Source organism: Hemibagrus wyckioides, linkage group LG15, assembly GCF_019097595.1.
Source record: "Hemibagrus wyckioides isolate EC202008001 linkage group LG15, SWU_Hwy_1.0, whole genome shotgun sequence".
Lineage (NCBI taxonomy): Eukaryota > Metazoa > Chordata > Actinopteri > Siluriformes > Bagridae > Hemibagrus > Hemibagrus wyckioides.
This window is the reverse complement of record NC_080724.1, coordinates 16,001,871-16,029,254: the sequence shown is the minus strand read 5'-3', so window position 1 is coordinate 16,029,254 and position 27,384 is coordinate 16,001,871. Positions and strand designations below refer to the sequence as shown.

Below are 27,384 nucleotides of genomic sequence, written 5' to 3'. Positions count from 1 at the left end.
AAAGTTTGATGTAATCACACAAACAGAGGTGTATAGACCATTTAAAATAATTTTTATACCCTCCATTGTGTTTGCAGTTTATGAAATACTCAAACCACACCATCTTGTACCACATGCTGACATCACTGAAATCACATTTCCCCTCATTCTGATCTTTTAAGTGAACATTAACCGAAGCTCTTGACCTGTAGCTGCAAACATAGCCTCTCCTATAATGTACTTTCCTATAATTCCTAATGAGATTGAGAAGCAGGGAATCCGACACACTGGCCAATACAGAAACTCTCAAGACTCTCCAGGGTCACAGGTTATCTGTAGAGTTTACCTCAAGGTCCTGAGAGGGCCATTTTAAAAGCTCAATTCAGTGTTTGTTGCCAAAAAGCTCTATTTTTGTCTCATCTGACTACAGTATCCATTTCCAGTAGAGTCTAGTAAATTCCAGGCACTGTGTTTGCAGTTAGATGGAAAAAGCTCTCTTTTTGCAAGTGTTTCAAATTGTGGTGGTGTCTAATTGTAGGTTTGGAGACTTTGGTGACCCCAAAATGCAGCCCTCATCTGTAAATACGATCCTTGGAGAAATATTTTCCCCTCTCTCAGCATTCTTCTCATTATACATGGTGGCAAAATCCAGTGATACAAATACAAAGTAATTCTAAGACCAAATTCCCTTTGTCATTTTTCACTTGTCATACAAATGAAACTGGAAGTAATGGATGATTGTTTAAGAGTTTCTAAGGTGTACTTAAAAAAGAAAATTTAAAAAGGCAAATTAAACAAACTTAAAAGCATGCTTCAGTTAGATTTTGTTCATAAGGATTTCTAGAGGCCAATAACATTGATGTGGTTCTTTCAAACTATTTTTTATCGAACCAGGACAGAATTTATTCACATCAAAATGCATTTTTGAGCATCCAGTCCACCTTCTGGCATATTTTTGGGAGGTTGAATGAAACCAGAGAACCCTGAGGTACCCCACTTAGACATACACTATATTGCCAAAAGTTTTGGGACACCCCTCCAAATCATTGAATTCAGGTGTTGTTTTTCAGGGGTTGGGATTGACCCCTTAGTTTCAGTGAAATGAACTCTTAATGCTTCAGCATACCAAGACATTTTGGACAATTTCATGCTCCCAACTTTGTTGGAACAGTTTGGGGATGGCCGCTTCCTGTTCCAACATGACTGTACACCAGTGCACAAAGTAAGGTCTATAAAGACATGGATGAGTGAGTTTGGTGTGGAGGAATTTGACTGAGTCCTGACCTTAACCTGATAGAACACCTTTAGGAGGAATTAGTGCAGAGACTGTGAGCCAGGCCTTCTTCTCCAACATCAGTGCCTGACCTCACAAATGTGCTTCTAGAGGAATGGTCAGAAATTCCCATGAACACACTCCTAAACCTTGTGGAAAGCCTCCCCAAGAGAGTTGTAGCTGTATCCCTGAAAAACCATGACAGAATGAAATGATTTGGAGGGGTGTCCCAAAACTTTTGGCAATATAGCGTATAAAACTCCACACAGCTCAGAAAGGGATGCCGGAGCTATGAAACATCAATGCTACTCACAGTATGAGTGAATCTCTTGCAAGACTGTGAATCAACACTCTTGCAAAATGTGTAGACCCACTGGACCTACCTGCCACCATGATCCATGGTGCGTGGTTCATGACTGCGTGGATGTGTGTTGAGTGGCATTGCTTTGCAAAGTGAATGATGCATGTAAAGCAACTCTGTGAATGAAAAGGATGGAGAGAGAAGACGCCGGCTCACTATTACTTACTCCTGTAACCTCAAGGGCTGTCTGCAATGCAGCTGTCCCTTTCCACACACTTGTCCAGCTTGTGCCCTACTTTATTCTGTCAGTGCACACTGCAGCAACCCTCATTCCACCTTTAGAGACAAATTACACAGCAAACCACACACGCACAGGCTCTGTTCTCCTCTCCATTTTAACTTAAAGCAGACAGAACAGACGGCTGCATGCTGTATATATGTTCACTCATGCGTTGCATATGCTTGTGCATACACATACACCATCTCCTCTGCTAGTATTCTTCACCTGGCATCTCATTTATCAACTGTGTGTATGCAAAGTATTGGTGTAAACCATGCTACTCCTAAGCATTTGTGTAATCCTGGGTAAACTGATTATAAGAAGCTGCCATCACACTTACTGTCTATCATGCCAGCAGAATTGACAGAGTAATTGCAAGTTATGGCGCTCACAACAATGTGCAGACAGGAGACACAAGATTATACAAATCATATAAAAGACACAAGTAAAGACTGAACCGGCTGATGACTTTGCTAGAGGATTTGGCACACAGGGAAAGATTTGCACAGAGTAAATGTTTTTAAGAACTGCAGGAACCTTTTTGCTGAGAATGATAGTCGATTTTCATAGTCATTTGCCCATTGCAATTTTAGTCAGGCTCACCCCTCTTTTGGAGAGGCCAACACTCAAGTCATTTGTTAACCACAAGCATATTTAATGAGAAAATGGAGCCGGCTCAGGCATTTCCTAACCAATTATAAGCCGCCTGTCTTACATGCATTCATATCGCCCGTACCACAGTATACCACATTTGCAAATATGGAAGCAGAAAAGACAATTAGAGATTTTCATGCAATCATTTCCCAAATGTACCTGGAACAATGGATTTCAAACCCATAAAATTACCCCTTTAAAGAGAAGTTGTTTGCCATACAGTGCAATTAGCAGGAACAAATTGCATGACCAACCACCAAATATCGTGTTGGTCCCCATTTTGCTGCCAAAACAGCCCTGACCCGTCATGCACTGTGTATTCTGACACCTTTCTACCAGAACCAGCATTAACTTCTTCAGGAATTTGAGCAACAGTAGCTCATTTGTTGTCCAGCCTTCGCTGCAGTTTTGGAGATGTTCTGATCCAGGCGTCTAGCCATCACAATTTGGCCCTTGCCCATTTTTCTTGTTTCTAACACATCAACTTTGAGGACAAAATGTTCACTTGCTGCCTAATATATCCCACCCACTAATAGGTGCCATGATGAGGAGATAATCAGTCTTATTCACCTGTCACCTGTGAGTGCTCATAATGTTATGCCTGATCGGTGTATGTATTATAAATGTCAGTTATTATTGTGTACTGGTGCTTCTTATGCACAGATTTAAACCTTGTTCTATCCTACTCTGCCAAATACAAACCCTGGTTTCTTCAGCTGTGTCTTGCAGTCAGTCACTGAGAACTAACCATTAAAAGCAATACAACTTTCCCTTATAGGCATCTACTGTCCCTGTAACCCATATACTATTTTGACAAAGTTTACTATAAATCCAATTATAATGGAAATGTTTAAAGGCGGTGCTTCAGGCATCAGTATGTTTTTATGTCAAAACACATTTTTTTAGTAGAACACTTATCAGGGTTTCATCAAAGTATTTGCAAATTAAAATCTAAAGCATTTTATTTATTTTTTCTGGAGATCACAGGCTTGAACTGTGGTTCGTTTGCTAGCCACTTAATGTCACGGCCTAATTAGCATAACAATAGTTAGCAATAATATAAATTGTTCTTTAGATAACGTCTGTCAAGTTGAACTACAGCCACGCAACACTGCACTGCCACTGTATTTCTAATAGGGATGCCAGATTGTGAAAAATTTGAACCGTTTTGTTTGGAGTCTCTCCTCAGATGTATTGGCACCCTTCATGAAAATAATATGCATATATACTGTATATAATAAATAATTGCTTTTTGAGTTCTAACATACAGGGGTACTATAGATTTATTCCTCAAAATATAAAGTTTTAAACTGTAAGGAAATCTGTAAATCCAGTCTAGAAACCCTGATCTCTAAATAACTAATCTTGAAACCTTTACTGTTTGAGTGTAAATATTATACCTTTGAGTTAATATTATGTGGCCATGTATTGCATATGAACAATGTGATATAATTGTACTAACAGAAACTGACCTTAGTAGACTTATACTATAAATGAGTTTTGAGTAAACTGCTTTTCCACGTCTTAGTAAAGGGAAATATACTGCAATGCTCTATTCAGTGCTCAATGTTCTAACTCCATATACACATAGTAATGAATAAATTTTAAAAAGTTTTTCCGTTCTGCCATCATTGTCACCATACATGTGGGTTTATTCTGACTCACATGTATGTAGCACTGTCCCTTACTTCACAGTCCAGACGGGAGAATCGTACGTGCTCATGTAGACGTGCCTGTCAGCTGATCAGCGCAAAGACGTGTGTCAGCTTGGCAAGCACTTCTCAAAGTCCATATGCTCAGATATTTTCAGGAGCTCTTTGATGCCACAGCGCTCATCTCAGTCAGGCTGTCCAGTGTGACGCAATGTGCTGGCCTCAAGTTTATTAAGCCAGGCTTTATGAGGGCAAGTGTCCCACAGTGATGGGATTATCTGGCAGAGCTGCTCTTAGTGCGGAAAAAGGAACGAAAAGAAGACTGCTGTATGTGTAAAAATCTCTATCACATCTTCATCTCCTGTCTCTGTGCTTTTTCTCCTTATCAACTGCTTAGAAAATAAGCTTTCTATGTTCAGCTGGATCTGATTTCATAATTATATAAACTGTGTAAGCACGATCTACCCACAGAGATGAAAAGAAATGTCAGCGCTACCAAAAAACACACTTTCCTCTTTTAAACATTGTTTAGAAGTGACATGGAAAATGAATCAATCTTCCACATGCAAAGTCAAGCAGACAAATAAAGCCCAGGAGGGACTAGAACAATCAAAATGACATTTTCTGATGGCGATGTCTTGAACTTCCACAATCTCTCTGACAATAAGATAAGCCAGATTAAAGAATTAAAGAACACAGAGCATATAATCAGCATGTCTTAATAATATCCAGGCAGAACAAAAAGCCAGTAATCATTCAAATCTGAGCGTGACAAACAAATCTCTTGACATTTAAAGGGATATCGGTGTCGAAAAATATCAAAATGTACACTCATGTCCCCATCTAGTGGCCTATCACTGATCCAGCACCAAAAACCTAAGGGCTGAAGATGCATTAACACACATTTCCATCTTGACAAAACAACCAACTCTCTTCTACTTTCTTTTTTAAAACACAGATTTAATGGGCCAATAGAATGTGGGGTAATTAGAAAAGCCCCAGGCTAAGACACCACAATTATCCAAGGAATTCATTTTCCCTACTAGCTGGTCTGCCCTATAAAATTCTTACTTGATCTATAAATTATAACTTTATAATATACAAAAACAGATGTTAATACTTGAAAAGCCACTGGGGTTCAGAAAGTACTGCAATATTACACTTAAGGAAGATGATAGGGGTATTGTGCCAAAATTTTATTCAAAGACAAGTAGAAATAGTGAGTCACAATTATACGCCAATGAAAGTAGCCACTTTATCCTTTATTCCATATGAGGATGTATTTGTGTTCTTATGACTATTTATATCAATCAAAATAAATCCAACCAGCTGACTTCCTTGTAAGATTGAATAATTATGTTTTAATTTCATGAAGTCATTTTAATTTCTGTGGTGCACGTGAGACAAATAGGGAAATTCTCCTTGCTCAAAGATGATTTGTTTCGGTAGTTATAAGGTAGTATGGGTATAGATAGGTTTTATTTTTCGTTAAATAAATTAATAATGCACAGAAATGTGACTCAAATGGTGTTAAAAGTAAAAGAAATAAATATTTCTGTTTTGATCTTTGAGATTGTAATGAGTAATATAAAGATTTACGTGGAAAAAGTACAACCATGGCATTTTATTTGATATGATGCCATGCTATTTAAGTATAGTCACTGTAGTACTTTCAGAGTCTGGATGCCATTGTGATTTTTATGAATCATAAATCATTCCTCCAACCACTTTACACAGACAAATCAAAGTAGTTCTCAACTTTCACTCTATTCCACTGAAAACAATAACACACTCTACAAATTACAATCTCCACAACCAACAGCTGTCACAATAAATATCTTAAGACAGTTACAGAGGCTCCACAGCAGGACCAAGCCAAAATCGCAAAACAGCATTGATAAAAAAAAAAAAAGAGAAAGAAAAGAAGAAGTCGTACCGTCCAGAGAGAGCCAGTCGTGCTGGGATGAAGGCAGAGAGGGCAGTGCACGGGCCTTGTACTCAAACACCACCGAGTTTGAGATGATCTGATTACTGACTGCCACCTGCAGAGTCACCAACCCTGTGTCATGGGCTACAGGAAGACAATTAGAGCAACACACGTATTAGTCATTAGAGCGGTACAGAGAGAAAATCACAGACGTGCCCATGAGAGTTCAGCCAGCACTTCTCATGCAAGGTTTAACAAAAGCGGACCCAAGAGGCTGTACGAGCCCGGCTCAATTAAAACACAAGTCAGTGGGGGAAAATTAGGAGGACAGCAGTTTCTGCATTGTAGCAAATTACAACATACATAAAGTGTTGATTATAATATTTTTTGTGATTAATCCTGTTTATTTAAAAGTTTCCTGTATGTGTGTAACTGAGTGAAGACTTACCAGGGCAGTAACAACGCAGAACCCCAGGCTGAATCAACGAAGCAGGAACAGAGATCTGATCAAACAGACAGCTGTACTGACTGCTAGCCTCCTGCCACGGGCCAGTGATTAGCACCTTAACCCCACCCTGACACACACACACAGACACACTCTGACTTAACATCTTAACACATCAGTCTACACTAGGTATGTCAAACTCATGTTAAATAACAAACAACACAATAATTCATCTAAAACATTTTAATTTACTAAAATGATCTAAAAGATACAATCTTAATGCAGAAACATATGAAAGTCTGCAATCTTTGCATCCAAAACAATGGTTGTACTTGTTTTATTGTTACAACTTGGAACTGAAATTGGTTAAGGTTATGAATTTACACAACATGGCCTATAATGTAGGAAGAGAGGACAATAAATAACTCTTGCAAAGTTACACCGATCAGGCATAACATTATGAGCACTGACCGGTGAAGAGAATAACACTGATGATCTCCTCATCATGGCACCTGTTAGTGGGTGGGATATATTAGGCAGCAAGTCAACATTTTGACCTCAAAGTTGATGTGTTAGAAGCAGGAAAAATGAGCAAACGTAAGGATTTGATCGAGTTTGACAAGGGCCAAATTGTGATGGCTAGACCACTGGATCAGAGCATCTCCAAAACTGCAGCTCTTGTGGGGTGTTCCTGATCTGCAGTGGTCAGTATCTATTAAAAGTGGTCGTGGGAAGGAACAGTGGTGAACCAGTGACAGGGTCATGGACAGCTAAATCTCATTAATCTACGTGGGGAGGGAAGGCTGGCCCGTGTGATCCGATCCAACAGAAGAGCTACTGTTGCTCAAATTGCTGAAGTTAATGCTGGTTCTGATAGAAAGGTGTCAGAATACACAGCGCATGATGGGTCAGGGCCGTTTTAGCAGCAAAAGGGGGACCAACACAATATTAGGCAGGTGGTCATAATGTTATGCATGGTCTGTGTATATACAAATAATATCTGTAAAGGAGAGATGGTCACAGTTTTAAAGATTTGAGCTTGCAAATGAAGAATTACATAATAGCAGTATTTCTCTGTAGTGAAGTTTATCTCCCTGGTTTAATGGATCACATTTGCCCCTAGAAGAATAACAAAGACTAGCTCTTATATTTAATTCATCAATTCAATTAACACCCACAAGACTATTTTAGTTTAAAACCCAATTGTAAAATCATTTTGTGAGCAGGATTATATATGAAAGTATGAAACGCCTGCTCTGCACTCTTACTGCTACTCCTACTATTATTCAGACAGCCTGTTCATATTAATTTGTCAGATGAAATTTTCCACAGGAGATTAAAATGCAGTCTTAATGATATTGCACCTGACATAATGTTTAGATGCAAAGCTTAAGATTTACACTTTTTCACAAAATGCCTTGCTGCCATCATGTGGAAGAATGTAGGTATAACATTGGTGATGACAATAGGTTAAAAATTTTTAAAGAGAATTTCTCCCTCTTGTGGTATTATAATGCAATTGCCGCTTAATGTCCTCAACAGGAGAATATTTAGCAACACAGAAGAAGAAATAACACATAAAAATGGGGCGCCTAAATATTTCTATATCAAACAATTTGTTCAAATGTGGAATTTTTCCAACATCAAGTAAAAAAAGACTCGTCTAATAAACAGAAGTGACAGGTTTATATGCTATATGCGTCCTACAAAAGAAACGTTCAGCGATTCAGCAATTCAGTATTTTAAGGGTAAATTAACACAACATGAGAACAACAATAAATTTATGGGCTGTGGTAATTTTCTGTCTTAATTATTTTTTTTTCCTGCACTCAGTAATCCTGAGTCTCACATGACATGTGTAAATCAGTGTTCAACCCTAATTTGTAAGCTCTTTCTGTTCTGTAGCTTTCCCTTGCAATGTGATTCATTAGCTCATCCTGTGTGCTGAAAAATGAACCACCCAAAAGGCAGACCTTCTACTTATTGAGATTCAAAGCTTGCCTGTTTGAAGCTGAAAGCTAGAATCCGGTCAGGCAAGGTTAACTCCTCAGAAGAATTGTGCAAGGAAAGGTGGGGAAGGGTTTTCATATTGCTTATAATTCATCTAGTATTGTACGTTCTTGAAATAATTGAAATAAAAATTGTTAAATAAAGATAAGTAAATGACAAGCGTATGTTTTGCTTACAGTTAAATGAACTCACCTCTGGATAGGACCATTCCGGAGAGTAGTCGGTCACCATAAAGAGCCTCCCTGTGGCTTGCAGCATACCCAGTGTGCCCTGTGCCACTGCTGCTGATACAACGTCAGCTACATGCATGTAGGAAAGTGAGCCTGTGTCCCCTGAAGCCCCAGCACCAGCTGTTCCACCACCAAGACCCTGGGGACTGCAGCAAGGCTGGAGGCAGAGGTCAGAAGTGTTGTATCCTGTTACTCTGTTGTTCCCATCCCCTTGGCTTTGCTGCTGGTTTCCTCCTGAGACTGTCTGCCCGTCTGAGCCAGGTGGTGCAACCAGCTGATGGGCATAAAGTGCCCCGCCAGAACCCACAGCGGTGACTCCTCCATCCACTGAAATGAAGTCATTGATGAGATCAGAGAACTGGTTGCCGAAGGAGATGTCGAAGTGATCCAGGCTGATTTCCATGCCGGTGCCGCCGGTAGTGCCAGTTCCAGCTTCACTTAGACCCTGGTGGGTCCCCACTGTATTGTAGAGCCCCTGTACCAACCCAGCCCCCTGCAGAAGAGGCTGCAGCTGCTGCTGGCCATTAGTGTTGTCGTTGGAATTCCCGTTCCTGAGAGCTACGGCTTCATTACTTACTCCATTCTCAGGACCTTGCTGCAGGTAGTGCTCTGATCCTCCTCCCTCTGTGTTGCCCCCTGCACAAGCCTGCAGGTGATCCCCAGGCTTGAGCATGCCATCTGATCTGGTATCTGCACTACTGGCTTGACTGGAAGCAGTACTGCCAGTTTGATCATGGCCAACCACATCCTCATGCTCTGTCCCAAGGCTAGAGAAGCCTCCTGGATACTGCAATAGTTGAAGAGATCCACTCTGCCCTTGGTTCTCTGTAGCTGAGTTTCCATTGCAGGTGGGTCTGTGCTGGTTCTGGTGACCATGGTGGTGGTGGAGATGGCCGTTGGTACCAGGCGAGTCTGTTTTGACCACCTGTAAGCCCATATAGGTCCTGTCATGGGAGTTGTGCTCCAGCAAATGGCTCTTCTGGACTGAATTTTGCCTGCCTTGCTGGTTCTGGGCTGACTGTGGTGTGTCCTGAAGGAAGAAACTGGGTGAGTGGCTTTGATGGGCCAAATGAGTGTTGGTCATTGCTTGGTCATAACCCACTGATGTACTGGATGAAAAGTCAGGTTTTGCATCTATGGCACTGAAATCCATTTGCTCCAGGGTGGTGCTGGGACTCAGTCCTCCCCCAGAAGGCAGTAGTGAGCCTGCTGCGGTTAATGTTAGTGAGCTTTGCGAGCCTGAACCGTTGGAAACACTACAGCTTACTACTGTCCTCATCTGGTAGCCACTTTCTTTGGCCAGCTGCTGCTCGAAGGAGGTGTCCTCAGTCTTGATGTTCTTGATGATCTCCGAGTTGAAGGTGTAGCTGGAGTTGGACATTGACGGAGAGTGCTGCAGGCCGTTGGTGCTAGCCATAGAGGAGGTACCTGGAGAGCCATTCTCTTGCTTCAGCCCACTGCCCCCATAAGTTTGGCCCTGCTTCGGGTTATTCAGGAAGCAGTCTGGATCAAAGTTCATGCTGGTCTCTGGCAGCTTGATGTTGCTTGAATCCAGGCTGCTTGAGAGGACGAGCTCCTCAGAGACTCCAGCCGCAGACAACATAGCGAGTCCATCTGAGGCTCCTGGTGTGCCTGTCTCTGTGCCCCCACTGCCCGGAAAGGCAAACTTATGGCTGTCAGAGGTGACAGTGAGCACCAGTCCATGGGAGGTGGCATCGGGGCCCATGAGGTGAGCATTAGCACTTCCTGTTGGGGACATGCTGTAGACCGGATCACCTGGTACTTCTGACATGAATACGCTCTGGGATAGGCTGCTCATTACTGAGGCCACGTGACTCATCCCGGTAACAGCAGGACTGTCAGCCATGTCGGGGTCTGAGTTTAGGCCACTGCTGATGGACACAGGTGAACTCTGAGTGGTATCTGGAACTTCCACCTGGTTGGTAGATGAGACCTCAGTGCTATTCTGGTGCAACAGTACAGGCTTATGCACTTTTCCATTGCGTTTTTCCCGTGATGTGCCCCCTCCTGTAGCCCCTGTGCCGGCTTTACCCCCAGCATGGCTGTGTTCTGTTTTGCCTTCTGACACATCATTGTTTTGCAGCTCGGAGTGACCACTGCTGTAGGTGCCAGTGCGAGGGTCCACTTTAGGAGAGATGATACGGTGTTTAGCACTGTTACACTTGTGGTGCACGCTGCTCCCAGCACCTGACAGAGACATGAAGAAAGAAATTAGAATAGCAACATTCCCAGTGTGACAGCAGACTACTACAGTCTCCATTATAAATTAGAATGAGAAATTTCAATGGCTTTCCTCAGATATTATAAATGCATCATATCAAATATTAAATGCTAATGAGTTGTGCTTGCTTGTTGCATAAGCAAGAGAATAAACTATCATGCAGCCTTCATCAATAAATCAAATTATTTCCACTATAACATTAGATACAAATGTTTGTGTCTATGTAACTTGACATCAATTAATAACAGGAATCATCTCTAACCTTTCTTGGCAGCAGTATGAAATAATCTAGCCCCTGTCACTGAGAATGATGCCCCCTATTGGATTCATTATTACAAGGCATTCTGTACTATATTATAATATTCTTAACCATTACGTTAAGCATGTAGTTTAGCAAGTGCAAAGTACATGAAACCTGCACATTTCCATGTTACCATTCTTACCACTCCTTCTGTCTATACCTGTCTTTTTCTCTTGGCCCATCTCTGTGTCTCCCTTCTGTCCCTTACCGAGCGTGCCAGTGCAGAGGCAGTTGTGAGTCCGGGGAGGAGGCTTGGTCTGATGGCTGTCTAGTATCTGCTGCACCAGCTGCTCCACTGAAAAACCAGAGCTGCTGTTCCCATTGCTGCAAGTCCACTTGATGCCATGAACTGTGGAGGAAGAGAGAAGACACAGTTGACAGTTGATGTAACCCTAAACCTAACCCTAACCCTAGGTCTAACTTAAGTCTAACCTGACATCATTCATCAATACCATTCACCAACAGGATCTGGTTTTTAGAGTACTTTAAAATGATTTTAGAAACATATTTAATTTTTTGCAGTTTGGGAGCCCTTGTGAAAAGGTTTATTGTCACAAATACCCTCTCTCAGTGTGCATTGCTCAGGTTTTGTTTAGAATTTTTATCCATGTTCTTTTTAGTGTACACCGACAAAGTGCTTTTACTTTTATGTGAGATTGGTTTCGAGCTCTAATTGGATTTTGCTAAATATTTAAAGGGCTTTTTGGATGTAAAACATTTGAGAACCCCTAGAGCGTGCCACATGAGGTTGCACTGAAGTCCAAAGAAAAATGACCAGACATCTGTCATGTGACATGGTTTGTAGTTTTTGACTTAGCTGAAGGTCATGGGGGTTTTCTGCTTCATTGCTGACAAGTGACGTGGCGCCTGTACCATAAATATTTCATCATTACTTTCACTGGAATTATTAAATCATTATTGATTTAAATCTGAGTAAGGATTATGGTTGTTTTTTCCATCTTTGATGCCACCTTCCCCTCGAAAACATTAAGCATTCAAAACAAGAAAACAAGAAGTTCCAGGTTAGAAATCTTCTGAAAACCTCTAAGAAGCTTTTTTGTGCACTTTTAATAGTCTTGTTGTAGCACTACATCCTGCTCTCTTTCTCTCTCTTACACACACACACACACAGAAAAGATATTTCTGGAGCAGAGTACATTTAGAATATCAAACATTTTGGCAGTCCCTAATATGAGCTTGGCTTTCTTCCTTCACCTCTCGTAAAGCAGGGTGAAGTCGCAGAGGGGTAGAGAGCACGAGAGGCAGAAAACAACAGAGGCATACAGAATAAGAGAGATAAAAGCATGCTGCTGTATGAATAAGCACAAAAAAAAAAAAGAAAGCACAGCAGCTGTCACACACACAGCAAGTGGCTGTGCCCCAACGAGCTCCGCGCTTGGCCAGAAAAACCCCGCAACATGCCATAACACATTACACCCACTCTGGAATAAACTTCCAAACAAATCCGTTGAACTAAGCAAGGCTTCAAAGTGAGGCCGGAGGGAGCACTGAGGCAGCTCGAGTCAGAAACAGCAAGGGTTCAGCCACGTGCAGGATGGACTCTCTGCTAAACAATGAATCAGGATTTGGAAGGTAGTTTTTATAGACTGTGAAACACTTTCCACAGTCAGATATAATCTGTTTGTCTTTAAAACACCTCACGGCTTTGGCATGTGCACTCCTTCACATGTGAGTTAAGTCCCTGCTGAGTTAAGGAGAATGACAGTGATGTATAACCAGGGCATCTTTGTCTCTCTGACTTGCCAAATGCCAGAACATTCAATCAATACCCACCCAATCACATGACTTGGCAAGGCAGCCTATACAGTATTGAACTATACAGTATGTTTGCTTCAGACACTGTATGTTGTTCCTGAGTGCGTACTAAAAATATGAATATATTATTGAGATCGAACAGATAATGCATTCTAAACAAATACAAATATGAATAGGAGGTGTACTAATTCAGGATTTCTTTTTAGAAAGCTTGCCAGAAAGGTTGGTTGAAAGTCAATGAGAGTCAAAAATCATCTCATACACATCTGTAATTGAAATCAATTATAAACTTGAGTGGTTGAGGAGCCAGAATTCAGGCCATGGTCATGATGCTGGTGTTTCTCCATCTTGTGTTTTTTCCTCAGTGGTTTAAATAAAATGAAATAAAATAAAATAAAATAAAATAAAATCAAATCTTTCTTTTTTTCTTTAAAAAATAATAAATAAATAAATAAATACAGACCCACTTTTAAATCTGAACACAGATACACATATATGGGGCATAGATAGGGGGAACTGTGTGTCTAAAACAGATGATTTCAGATGATTATTCTCCCACAGCACCTTCATTGTTTACATTTAAATATGTATTTCTAAACAACTGAGGGGTGCCTTTCTCAGCCTTTCCATTGTACAAAGATAATGCAGTTGGAGGACGGTTATGGATAGCTCTGTCTTGTGGGAAACAGGTGCACCTGTGAGTACATCCCCAAATTGCACACTTTTATACACAATTGTGTGCCACCATCTGTTACTTCATATAGTAGACTGCTATCCAGAACAATGGTATTTTTTGGGATGTAGCCTGTGTCTCAACTGAATGCAATAGCGGGCCAATCACAGTATGTATGTTAATGGTTTTTTAATTTGACTTACAAAATAAAAAAATAAATACATTTTCAGTGGTGGTGTAAATACCAGAAGAGTTTTTGCTAGTGTTAAAATGCTAGAGCTATAGAATTCACATTTCCTCAGTGTTACAGGAAGCACAATACAGCCACTTTAATCTTCAGGATATATAAATCAGAATTAGACGATAGAGCAGGCGGCACGGTACAACAGCGGGCAGTATTGCTGCCTCCCAGCTCCAGGGTGTTTACAGAAATTGGGATAAGCATCAGGCATGGATGTGGGTTAATTCATTACATTAGCTGGATGATGTGAGTCAAGCTGGGCTGCTTGTGACATCTAATCCTACTTAGACAGCACTTATTTTAAGAGCCTTACAAATAACCATGTGACTCAGAACTGTGTGTTTGTAAAGATAATGTTGGAAAAGGATGGATGAATTGTCCATAATTGTAAACGTTCAACTAAATTCATTGGAGGTGCATAATTACACATGTAACTACAGAACTCAAGCAAGACTATTTGATTCAGACACACAAGAATCTCCGTATATCCAGGGAACTCTGTAATGGTGATGAATGAAATCTTAATGTATTGCACAGTATCAAACACAGTGAGAAGCATAAAACTACTGATAATGTGAAGGGGGAAAACTTGTTATCTCTCGGAATATGAGCAGCCTGCCTACGAGGACTGGGAAATTCCTCGACAGTCACATGGAGAATTATGGGGATGCTTAGATATTCCGTTCCTCCCTTATGAATGGAAGCTGTTTGTGTAACATACAAGCCACTCAGGGGACCCTGTTAGTTGTAGGCCTGATGTATAAAGTACACATGAATAATGCAAGGATAATACAGTGTACAATTTATCTGCTGGAAATCATCTAGGCTTGACAGGATGCTGTACATCCACAGAGTGACCGCTAGGTGGTATTGTTGCTCTACAGCTGTGTTTCTTCTGGTCATCTGACACCAGGGACATAGACAGTAGCCCTGTCATTGGACTCGCAGAGCAGCACGGCTGATACAAGATGGTCCAACCTTCCGCCATTGTTCACACGGTTTAGAAAGTTAATGACTTAATGCATTACTGCAAATTATTAAATGCAGATCAGACAGCAGGTGTAATAAACAACTTTGTTTATGTGTCTGTCCTGAAGTCAAGGAGGAGGGGGGGCATTTAATTGATTGCCACAGAAGGTGATGGCAACACGAGTGTGTGTTTAGAATGCCGTCTGCATTCAAACAGCTGCCTCTCTGCCTCCAAAAGTGCTGACAGCAAAGAGGTGGATTCATATATTCATTACATTGACAGTGCCGTCCCAGTTCAAACGATCAGTGTAGCTCGTCAGGCACAGAGAAGTGTCCTTACAAGATACCAGGCAAACACCCGAACATACCGCTGCTCTTCCTGCTCTGGCCTAATTAAAGATGTGTCCCCAGATCCACTGTATGACCTGGACCACTTTTTTTTTTTCTTAACAAACACCCACATGCACCAGCGAACATCCTGTGCATTCTCTATAAGGAGACTCCAGCGGGAAGCATATGTGTGAAGGATTTCTAGTGAGTCAGACACTCTTCCTCCTACACACTCGCATCAATCAATAACGTTGCTGCCCTCCTCCACTGAATGCCGGGAAGCCAGTGCATGCTCAGTGTGCTAGCCAAACAAGAGAGGAGGCCCAGACGAAAGGCACACCCAGACCCGGAAACATGGGAACGTCTTAGAGCATGCACCTGGTGCTAAAAACTTCCTGTTTTTCTCTTGTAATTATGTGTCTCTAAAGTCTAGGTTTGTCTAGACTTATCATCAAGATCCTCATCAAAAACTACCATGGCATCAAGCCCATAGGATATGATGTATGTAAAGATATTTAACACAAAGGCATGCGAAAGAAAAAAATTAAAAGGGGAATGGGACCAAGTCTAATTGATCTAATGGGTCTCAAAGGAATGGGGTCAAGAACAAACAGGATATTAATGATCGTAAATGAGCGGTTTATATACATTTTAGAGCCCTCTGCTGCCTGTGAGGCAAACTGCAATAAAAAATTGTATGCTTTCTGAATTAACCTTTAGCCTATCATACTCATATTCCTTGTAACAGCCATAACAAGACTTTAATTTGCATTAATACAGTTCTATTAATTGATTATTCCCAGTTTGACTTCAGGGTCATGTTGTATTATTCTGAAAAGAAAACGAAAGGCCAGAAAAACCTCTGATATGATAGATGCCTTATTCTCATAGAATCAGTATAATAATGAAGGGTCTTAGGTTATATCCTGGAGTTCCTGAATTCTAGTGGTTAAGTGGTTAAACTACTGATCAGAAAATTGTTCAAATCCCAGGACCACCAAGCTGCCACTACTGGGCCCCTGAGCAAGGCCCCTAACCCTCAACTGCTCAGCTGTATTAAAGGAGATAAATGTAAGTTGCCCCAGTGTGGTGTGCTGTGATGGACTGGTTTCCCATTTAGAGCGTTCTCGGGATACCCACTAAGCCACTGACCAGGATAAAAAATCTTGCTAATGATTAATGGATGAACAAATTTCTCCACTGAGTATTCATATACCTGGGTCTAAATGAAAGGTGAAGGACAAGACGGAGATAATACTCACACATCGGTTTGAGCTGCCCCACGAGCTCCTCCTTGGTCCACTTGGCCCATTCCTTCTTGTCTGTGTTGATGGAGCACAGGATGGGACCACATGGTTTCCCACAGTCCTCTATGGCCGGCACGTTTAAGTAGTGCACCAGGACGATGTCTGGATTCTAAGAGAGAACATCAGAGAAGTCGAAATTTAGCAGTAGGTCGCGTTTAGCAACACAAACAACCGTGTAAAGAGCTATTACAACTCCTAGACGTTATCTCACATCCACAGAGACACAAATAAACCCGCAGAAACACTATCAAACTCAGCAAAGATGCCAAGCAAGCCTGACAAACGGAGAAATCTTCATTTGTATGTCGCCCCCCCCCTAGCTGTAAAGATCACCTCTGGCTTCCTCTAATGAGGTCGTATTCACCTTGACACAGGGGCGATGCACTCCACTGCGTTCTTGTATTTAGGGAGTCTTAGTGAAGCTATGCACGGGCAGCAAGTGTTAGCCGGATAATTTTCTTCAATTGGCAGCTTATGACTAAGAGACGCATTCTGAAAGCATATCGAGCCCTTGTGAATAACATCAATTCTCTTTCGTAATCATAGCTTTGCTATATGGCAGTGTAAAGAGTAGCGTTTTAAAAAAAAACAAACAACAAAACTGTCCCAGTCTGATTTTATTCATTACGAACACACACAGAAGCACAACCTTGAAACAATAAGAACACAAGCGTATATTCATATTAAAACAAAAGTCTTCCACACACACACACACACACACACACGCAAACGCAAATGTAGGCTTGCAAAGCCATGTGATAAAGAAAAATGTGCTGCCAACATAACAGTGTGTGCTGTTGGAAGCTTCATCAGTGTTAAGTGGTGAATAAATCAAGGCGCTGCTAGCCTGGACTGCCTCTCAGCTTGCACCATTAATCTAAGCAGAGGCCACTGACTGGACCATCCTTACTGTACACATACGCATAACAACCCACAGTAAGACCCCCCCCCCCTCCTCCACCCCACACCCCAACCAACCCACCCACACACACATACTGATTAGTGAATACTGTAATACTGCACACATTACAGTGTAAAACTAGCCTCATAATAATCTCTCTGGAAAGAAACAAAGAGAGGCAATGATACGGCTATAAACAGCACATCCATGGCAACCACACCTTCCTCAATGTGCAATTACTTACTACACACACAACAATCTTCCAGTTCATTCATCACACTAATTATAGCATCCACTTAAATAACCTCAACCTTTTTATTACTCTGTTCTGACAGGACCGCTACCGTAAAGCACATCCCATCGGCTACGTATACAGTCGGCTCGAAGCCGGTTTAAGCCGGAAAGCTGAATTCTGAAGAGCAAAAAAAAAAACCCAACCTCAAGAAAATTAGGGTTGTTAATGATTAATCGAAGGTCGACAAACTGTAATTAATTCAATAAATTAATTCAGTCGACTACATTATAAAATTTAACAACTTCCAGTGTTCTATTAAGCTAATTTAAATAATTTGTCATAATTGTAAATTCTACACAAGAGGGTGCAATGTAATTACTGAGCACACAACGCAGCAATCATTTACACGAAACAGAAGAAGAAGAAGAAGAAGAAGAAGAAGCAATGAGATATGAAGCTGATGTGAGATGGAGTCCTGTGTGGGAGCAGTTTACCAAAAAAAAAAAAAAAAAGGAAAAAAAAATATGAGCAGATTTGTCTTTGGAATTTTTCCCAAAAAGATATTTTTTAATTATTATTTTAAAAAAATTCATTTAATTTTAAAATTCAATTACAAGACGGTGAGTGTAAATGAACCTGTGCACGTTAAGCTATACTTCAACTGGGGATTTGGGCTTTTTAGTTATACGGTCGCTTTCCTTTAGTTTCAGATCTCATTAAAGAGATGTTTGAGGTAATCAGCTCGTGATCATAGATTATAGTGAGGAAAGTCGACTTTAGTAACAACATAATCTCTAACAACACCTGATTTATGCTATAGGATTTATACTATCGAACTTCCTAATAAGCAGCTGAAAGCAAAACTACACGCAGTTATTCAGTATACAGTCTGGCAAATCACATTTAGTGGTTTCAGGTGTTAGTGCCCAATCTGGCAACCTGTCCTGTTGTCTGACTTTTTTCTGAGCATGGGACAATGTGATTCCTAATGGTCATCAGTTAGCACTTGTTGCAGTACCCATTGTTGACCTCTTGGTGTTATGATACTGATTGCTTGTTAGTGTTGGTTACATGAAATTCAGTTTAGTTCATTTTCTAAATAACTCATCTGTAAGGAAATGTCATGAAGGCTGGTCACTGGAGGAAATCACCTTGATATGGAGCAGAGATGAGATGGACCCTCTCCTCCATTTGGTCACCATCACTGATTTGCTGCCCCTTTATTTGTTACTATATAGCAACCAATGTGTGATAACGATGCTAACAACAGCTAGAGTCCTGATAAACATATCAATAGTTAAGGAGGAGTTGTGGTGTGGTCAGCCATGAAAACATTTTTGGTAGTATCTGCTGGAATTGTCCTGACATTCTCGTAGACGTCAATGAAAAAAATGAGGTGGACCACCAAAATCCAACCAATCAGCGCAAAGAACTGTCTCTTCTTAACTTTCAGTCGAGCTGCTTGCCAATTCAAAAAGCTCCGCCTCCCGCACTGCTTCCAGGCATGCTAATCTGTTGGGGGGGGGGTGGCGGCTTCGGAGAGCACATCTGATTGGTTCAGAGTTTCAACTTGTCAAGTTGCCGACTATACCTTTAACCTCTAATTTCCATAACATTCCCAACCAAAAAAATGAGGAGGACTCAGCCTAAGTACAGGGCTGATAAGGCAACAGTACAAGTTATGAGCTGAACTTGCAGTTCTTACTATCAAACATTCCTTTAATTCGCCGCATGGACTTGCGCCTGAACATTTTGACTGATATTTGCAGTGAAAGTGTCAAGGTGTTTGAAGAGCACCTACATCGGATTAAAGAAAAAAGATCTGATCTAAAATTCAAATCCAAAGGTAATCCAAAAAAAAGCCCTTTGTCTTCAAAAGGGGCTTTAAAAGCAGTCTTTGGTGAGCTATTCTCTTTCATGTCGATGGTGGGGAAGTGCGCTACAAGTGGGTTTTGCTCCGAGGTGATCGCCGAGACGCTCTCCGGTCAGTGAAGTACGCAGTGGAGAAAAGGTGCTGCTGTTCTGCACTGAGAATCAGCGTCTTGCCCGCATATGGTGTGGCCAGCTGTGCTAATCACCAGGGCAATGCCCTCGATCCTTAACTAGCATGAGAGGAATGGGAAAAACCCTCTGGGAATGTATGCAAGTAGGTACAAACACACGCACACAGATGGAGGCTGACATGATACAGATATTAATGCATGACCGCACGCTTATATGCATGAAAAAAAGAGGCAAAAGACCTATAATTTATCCCTGAACACACACAAGTTATTCAGTCACACAGGCAAAATGCGAGAACAGATTGTAGTCTCTAAAAACAGGCAGACACACACACAAATGCACTCGGGTGCACAGGCGTATAACCTCCCACACACTCATGCATACCTGCATACTGATTCACCTTCCTCACCTTACCAATATTCACACACACATACACACACACACCTATCTCCGAGCGAACATATTTGTTCCTGTTTTACAATGCATATTCGGCAGAAATACAACCCATCCAAATACGAGTAATCTTTGGAGCTGCACACGAATCTGTTATCTGTTATAAACCCAAGAGGACCAAAAGCTTATGCTACTCATGCTTCATTGCTACAGAGTACTTTTATGTGAGGACTTCACCTTCTCCCCACCGCCACAGCAAAACAACACACCCAAACTGGGGAGTTTCGTATAAATAAAACTGGCAATCTAATTTAATTTCCTGCAAGCCATTCTCTTTTAGCATTTTGTGTATTATCCTGAGAATTTTGCAGCCCCAAAAATACAGCAAAACACTCAAGGGGTAACTATTTCCTGGCCATTATTTTGTACAGAGAATGAGATCTCATTAAGGCATTGATTAATAGTTGAGCGCAGTCTTCGGGTTGGGTTGGTGGTGGTTCCCTCGGCGGAGGCCATTGCCTGTTTCCACGCTGGAGGGGTTTGAGTAGGGGATAGAGTTGCAGCGTGTGCAGACTTCAGGTATTGCGCAAGCGGCATTTCTCATTATTAAGGACATTCATTAGAAATCACTACCTCATGCTAAGTGCCTTTTGGGATGTGAAGGGGAGGGGTATTGGAGCGTGAGGTGGCCATTGCTCTGGTACTTCTCTTTTACTGTACTGTAAATTGCATTAATATAAAATCACACGCGCGACACTTTATAATCTATGAAGCTTTCTTCATTCATTCATCTTCAGTAACTGTTTTATTCTGGAGTGGATCCAGAATGGATACCAGGAAGAGAATTTAGAGAAGAAATCCACCCAACTTCATACACACAGTAACCTGAGCTCAGGATCAAACTGGGAACCTTGGAGCTGTCAGTGATACCAATAAAACCACAATGCCATCCCATAAAGATTTAGCTTATAACAAACATTATTTTCAAATAAATAACTTTCATTGAAGGGCTAATTCTAGATATGCACAGTGGTGTCTGGGTCCAACAGCATTATTCCCATTTTTTCCATCCATCACTTCATTCTGTCACTGACTGGCACTGAAATAGATGTTTCAATGGACATGGGGCATAACCAATGAGATCAAACTATCGCAAATGGTATTTTTTTATGTCTAAATGTGCTTGTATTAATACCCAGATGATGAACCAAGACTGCTTCACCACTTGCCTGTCCTATCTAGCAGAAGAGGCAGAGCTTTGAACATTCCTGAATCAGATTCAAATTAGGAGCAAAAGATTTAGACTCAGCATTGTTCCTATACACCGATCAGGCATAACATTATGACCACCTGTCTAATATTGTGTCGGTCCCCCTTTTGCTGCCAAAACAGCCCTGACCTATCATGCATGGTGTATTTTGACACCTTTCTATCAGAACCAGCATTAACTTAGAGAACAGTAAAGCAAAACAGTAGCTCGTCTGTTGGATCGGATCATACGGGCCAGCCTTCACTCCCTACGTGGATCAAAGAGTCTTGGTCGCCCATGACACTGTCGCCGGTTCACCACTCTTCCTTCCTTGGACCACTTTTGATAGATACTGACCACTGCAGACCGGGAACACCCCACAAGAGCTGCAGTTTTGGAGATTCTCTGATCCAGTCATCTAGCCATCACAATTTGGCCCTTGTCAAACTCGCACAAATCCTTACGCTTGCCCATTTTCCTGCTTCTAACACATCAACTTTGAGGAAAAAATGTTCACCAGCTGCCTCATATATCCCACCCTCTAACAGGTGCCATGATGAGGAGATAATCAGCGTTATTTACTTCAAATGTTAGTAGTCATAATGTTATGCCTGATCGGTGTAGATGCTCTTGTATTTGATGTAGTGTATTTTTTCATTTCCATTACAAAAAAAAAGATATACATATGAACGGAGACATAATTGCTCTACAAAAAGTCAGGTATTACATTCGCAAATATAATGTATTGTGAGAATATAATGCAGATCCTCTGTAGACATGCCTTGTTTATTTGTCTTGACTATACATAATAAAATCCTTGAATGATTTCTGTTCATTTGCCTCTTGCTGACCCTGACTCATTGACCTGATCAGCCAAACAGAGCTGGATTTACCCAGCACGTCTCCTCCTACCCGTCGCAAATGACAAAAGCTGCAAGCTTAACGGGCTGTACTCAGCACTCACAGGAACGATAAGAACACCATTAGCTTGTGCACATGTTCATCTAGCCGGACCAGTGCACAGATGAGGAGAGAGAGAGAAGGAGGAGCACATCTGTGAGTCAGCGCCACGGACCAAGCCACGCTCTGCTCTGATAACTGCCAGCCGTGAGCTTCAAAGCTCAAGCCCAAAATGCCATAGCCAAACCTTTAGCTCAGTCAGGAGTAAAGACCTAGAGCAGTCTGAGTAATATAGATGCTGAGACTTCTCAGCTGTACACACACACACACACACACACACACACACACACACCTTCAGACCATGTTATACACGTCCTTATGTGTTCTCACAAGTGTTCCTGTACTTCTTTGTACATATTAGAAGGCTGATCTTAGAGTTGAGTCAAGATGAGTGTTAGAGGAATAAGCCACATGCAAATAAGGTCATAGCACAGGGCAGGGGTCCGTTCAGAAGTTTCATGTTAAAAGCAGAGACCGCAGCATGTGTGTGTGCTCATGAATACGAGTAGCTGAATTTTAGCATAAGTGTGGGTGGAAAAATGAATAGGAAGAATGAATATCCTTTAACTTTGAGCGTTTCAGAATGCCCTGTGAATCCAGTGAATGAGGCATTGGATTTCTGTAGTAGCATGTGTGTGTGTGTGTGTGTGTGTGTGTTAGGGCTGCCTTTTATAAAAACTGAATTTGAACAGAATTACTTTAGTATTTAAATACATGGGAATATTAATAAGCAGACAAACAGTAGCAGTGATCTCATAAACCACTGCAGCAGGTTGCTTTCTTATGCATGTTTTAGACCGTACCATTCTAGCAGTCTTTTAAGATTATTACCTTGTGCACTGTAAGAAATGATCGCAATAAAATCTTGGCCAGGTTCTACAGCAGGATTTACGACAACGGCGACTTTTAGACCAGAAATTGTCCACTGGTGAGCACATCAAATGATGTATTTTGAAATCTCGCTTCATGACCAAATAAATATTTTACTTGCGATTTTTTGCTTCAGACAGCATCATCAGAATAATTCAGGGTTTTCCTCCAGTTTCCTCCCCTAGTTCAAAGACAAGAGTTATAGGCTGACTGGCACATCTATATAGAGTGTGAGTGTGTGTAGGGTTGTTCTCTGCGATGACTTGGCACCCTGTCCATTATGTCCCCTGGGATAAGATTCAGGCTCCCCCGTGACCCTGTGTAGGATAAGTACATAAAATGGACGGATGGAGGGATCTCTGAGAGTCCATTCCACGATACATTTAAAGTCTCAATTGTCCTTTTCACTAAATGTGCTCACTCTATATGGTTGAACATAATGGTGTTGTAGCATCTATAGCATGTAGTGGACATTATCCCCAACAGAACACCTGAGATTCAATAGCCTGAAAACAAAAAGCTTTACTCTGTTGGAAACCTCACTCTTAAAAAAAAAAGAAAAAGAGGAAGAACATGGAGGTTTTTTGGAGTGTTAAACACTACATATATAATAGGCCTAATAAGAATATATATAAGAATCCTTCAGGGTGCTAGATTTCATTCTTCATACGATAAATCAATATACCCAATAAGCTGTAATATCACTTCTTGTATAAATGATTTGTATTGTTTGTTTTTTTGTTTAATATGAAATTTCATGCATAATAACCCAGTATGTGAAAATAAAATATGCTGTCAAAGGCATGCATTTATTCAGAGTCTTTTTACTGTATCATGCAAGAAAGGGTTTTTTATTTTATTTTTTATTTTTTATTTGAATATGGATTTAACCAAATAACTATTACGAAAACTTAAATAGTGAAATTCATTCTGTCAGTGCTGGTGTGTGTGAGTGTATGAGAGAGTGGGAAAGAGAGAGAGAGAGAGAGAGAGAGAGAGAGAGAGAATGTGTATGTGCACGTGTGAGAGGTGATTAAGGCCCTGCCCCGGCACTTGCCCCGGCTGTGGCATGGTGATGGATGGTTCTGTGTATCTGTCATTAGGCAGCAGCCTGGCCCCTGGCACCCGGGCATGGCTCTTAAATGTACTCATACCGTGCTGTCCCCCAATGCTGCTGTTCATTTCAAGGTCAATTGCCTCGATGTTGCACAGGGCACAAAACTTTCGCATGAAACTTGCCTCTCATTACCAGTAGTTGTTTGTGTGAGTGGCTGTGTACACGTGTGTACGTGTTTGTAGGCAAGTGGAGGTTATGAAATGGAGTCCGGGCCATTATTCAAACTTTACCTTTCATACACACAACAAATGTGGCTCACATTTACCACTGCAAGGGCATTTTGGTGTCTGTGAACAGTAAATAAGGTTTGAATAATGGCCAAACAGCAAATTATGCAGGTGTTAGAGGCTGCTACAGACACATATTCGTACGGCGGACTTGAAAGTACACACCCCTGTTAAAATGGCAGGCTTTTGTGATGCAAAAAACAAACAAACAACAACCCCAAATAAAGATCAGCTGTTTCTGTCAGATTTTTTTCACCTCTTCTGGGTTTCATCTGCATGCTGAAGCCATAGTCTGTAAGAAGCTTACAAAGAGTGTATGCTGTCTCACTTGTTAAAATATATTGATTAGGAGAGGGGTTGGAAGGAATTTCCAAAACATTAGATGTACCATGGAAGTCTCTCCAAAATTTAGAAAAGACGAAAGCCTAGCAGGACGGCTGCCGAGAGACCTACAGCAACATTAACGGAGCATCGGGAATATCTGACAAGTACAGATTCCTCTGTACAAGTGACAACAACCTCTAATATTCATCACATGTCTGGGTTTTTTCTCACAAAGAACCCAAACCTGTCAATATGTGTTATGGTCTTATGAAACTAGATATAAAAGTTCCGTAATTCCAAAAGATATGTTTGGTACAAAAAAAAAAAGCCAAACAAACACACACACCTCACCAAAAGTAAAGAATAGCCACTGTGCAGCCTGGTGGTGACAGCATCATGCTTTAAGGCTTTTCTTCAACCAGAACTGAGGCTTTTATCAAAGTGGAAAGAATCATGAATAGCTACAAATACCAGATGATTTCAGTGCAAAACCTTCAGGTGTCTGGTAGTAAGCTTAAAAGGAAAAGGAATTTCACCTATCAGCACAACAATGATCCAAAAGAACATCAATGTTTCTGAATGACCTACCCAGAATCCTACTAAAAATCTGTGGAGTGACTGAAGCAAGCTGTGCACAGGAGATGCTCTTACAATTTAAGTATATTGTAGAAAGAAAGAAAGAAAGAAAGAAAGAAAGAGTAGGAAAATATTGCTAAATCAAGACGCCATGCTGATAGACTGATTACCCCAAAACACTGAGTGGTGTAATAAAATAAAAAAAATCGAACAAGGTATTCATTTAGCGGTGTGCACACTTATGCAACTAGGTTACTGTAAGTTCACAGCAAATTCACATTGAGGCTGAAGACATGATATATCTTGGGTTTATTTGTTTCTTTATTTTTGTACATCACAAACCCCTGCCATGTTAACAGAGGTGTGTTTTTATATCCGTTGTACATCACATCTATACAAGTCAGGAAAAGTGAAGTGCCTGAAGCTCCTGTCGAAGATGCAGAGATCTCACTGTAGGAACCTGCAGCCCTAAGAGTATGTTTTCAGGAACAGTGTGGAATTTTGTGCATTCAGTGTGTGCACTCAAGGGTTTGATGTCATGCTCCCCCCTGTCATTCTTGTTCGACCATTATTCCAGCACAAATCCATGTTGCACACACACAAATACACAGGTACCAAAGCTTCAGGTTGTGATGCACAGTTAGAAGTTTTTGCTAGTCAAGAAACTACTGCCGATCTGACAAAATGGACTTCCATTTGACCTATTTACATTTCCACTGCCTTTGGAATACTCCTTGTCTTGCCTTTAGTCTAGGGGGTTAGGCAAGACTGAAAAAGAGAAAGATGAAGTACCGGAATTTTGAGGAACAGGATAGGGAGGGAGTGTACATGGCAATATGCTTCTGGAGAAGCCAGAGGCTGCGGCTTGTGATGTTTAATTCAGAAGCATGTAATCACTCAGATTGAGTCAAGCTTTAAATAAAACAACTTCTAGGGGCATCTCTGCCCAGCTCAGTGAAAAGTCAGGGGTGAAATGTATGTCAGTACAGCTCAGTGAAGAGCCAGGAGAAAGAATCCGATCTCAGCTCAGCTCAGCTCAACAGCCCTAAATGTATGACTGAAGAATCAAAGGGGATGTGGAATCACTTGCCACTGAAGAGTCAGTAAGAGAAGAATCTGGAAGAAGTTCTTCTCAGTGATGAGTTAGGGAGCAGGGGTGTGGGGTGATCAGATTATTAAAAAGCCAAGGAGAGGTATATCTAAACTCAGATTCCTGAGAAGCAAGAGGGAAATATACCTAAGCTGAGATTATTGAAGAGCCAGGGGAGAAGTGTATCTCAGCTCAGCTAAGTGAAGTGTCAGGGGCAAAGTGTGTCAGCTCTCTGAACTGACTGTTGTGAATTGCACTTTAAATCACTGCCTGGAAGATTCAAAGGTAAAATGTATCTCTGATCAGCTCATTACAGAGTCAGGGAGGAAGCATCAGGAACACATGTATCACTGACCAGTTCACAGGTATTGGGGAGAAATCGATGAAAACGTCTATGCCTGGTTAGCTCAGTGACAAAGTGTATCTCTGATCAGCTCACTGAAGTGGCGCAGAAGCACATTGCTAATCATCTCACTTGAAAAAGTAAGGGGGGGGAGAGAGTGTACCTGCTCAGCCTCACTGAAAAGTCAGGGAGAAGTTTATCAACAACAAGTTCATTGAAGAGTTGAGGATAAGTGTCAGGGATGAAGTGCATGTCTGATCAGCTCATGGTAGATTCAGGGGTAAACTGTATGTCTGATCAGCTCACAGCAGATTCAGGGGTAAAATGTATCTCTGATCAGTAGAAATGAGGGGTCATGGTAGATTCAGTGGTAATTTGTTTTTATCAGCTCACCATAGATTCTGGGGTAAAATGTATCTCCGATCAGCTCACGGTAGAATCAGGGGTAAAATGGATCTCTGATCAGCTCACGGTAGAATCAGGGGTAAAATGGATCTCTGATCAG

General features: G+C 41.2%; 1 protein-coding gene across 16 annotated transcripts in view; it reads right to left on the bottom strand.

Moving 5' to 3' along the window:
• camta1a (calmodulin binding transcription activator 1a) overlaps positions 1 to 27,384 on the bottom strand; it is a 407,198-nt gene that overhangs the window by 30,485 nt on the left and 349,329 nt on the right. For 11 of the 16 annotated variants that reach the window (XM_058410173.1, XM_058410174.1, XM_058410175.1 and 8 more), the window contains 5 exons: positions 16,546 to 16,699; positions 11,455 to 11,643; positions 8,714 to 10,959; positions 6,515 to 6,641; positions 6,076 to 6,210 (listed from right to left, as the gene is read on the bottom strand). In XM_058410173.1, coding sequence (XP_058266156.1) covers positions 6,076 to 6,210; positions 6,515 to 6,641; positions 8,714 to 10,959; positions 11,455 to 11,643; positions 16,546 to 16,699 — 2,851 coding nt within the window. The remainder of the gene's footprint in view (positions 1 to 6,075; positions 6,211 to 6,514; positions 6,642 to 8,713; positions 10,960 to 11,454; positions 11,644 to 16,545; positions 16,700 to 27,384) is intronic. The other 5 variants (XM_058410188.1, XM_058410180.1, XM_058410181.1 and 2 more) reach the window with 1 other exon arrangement.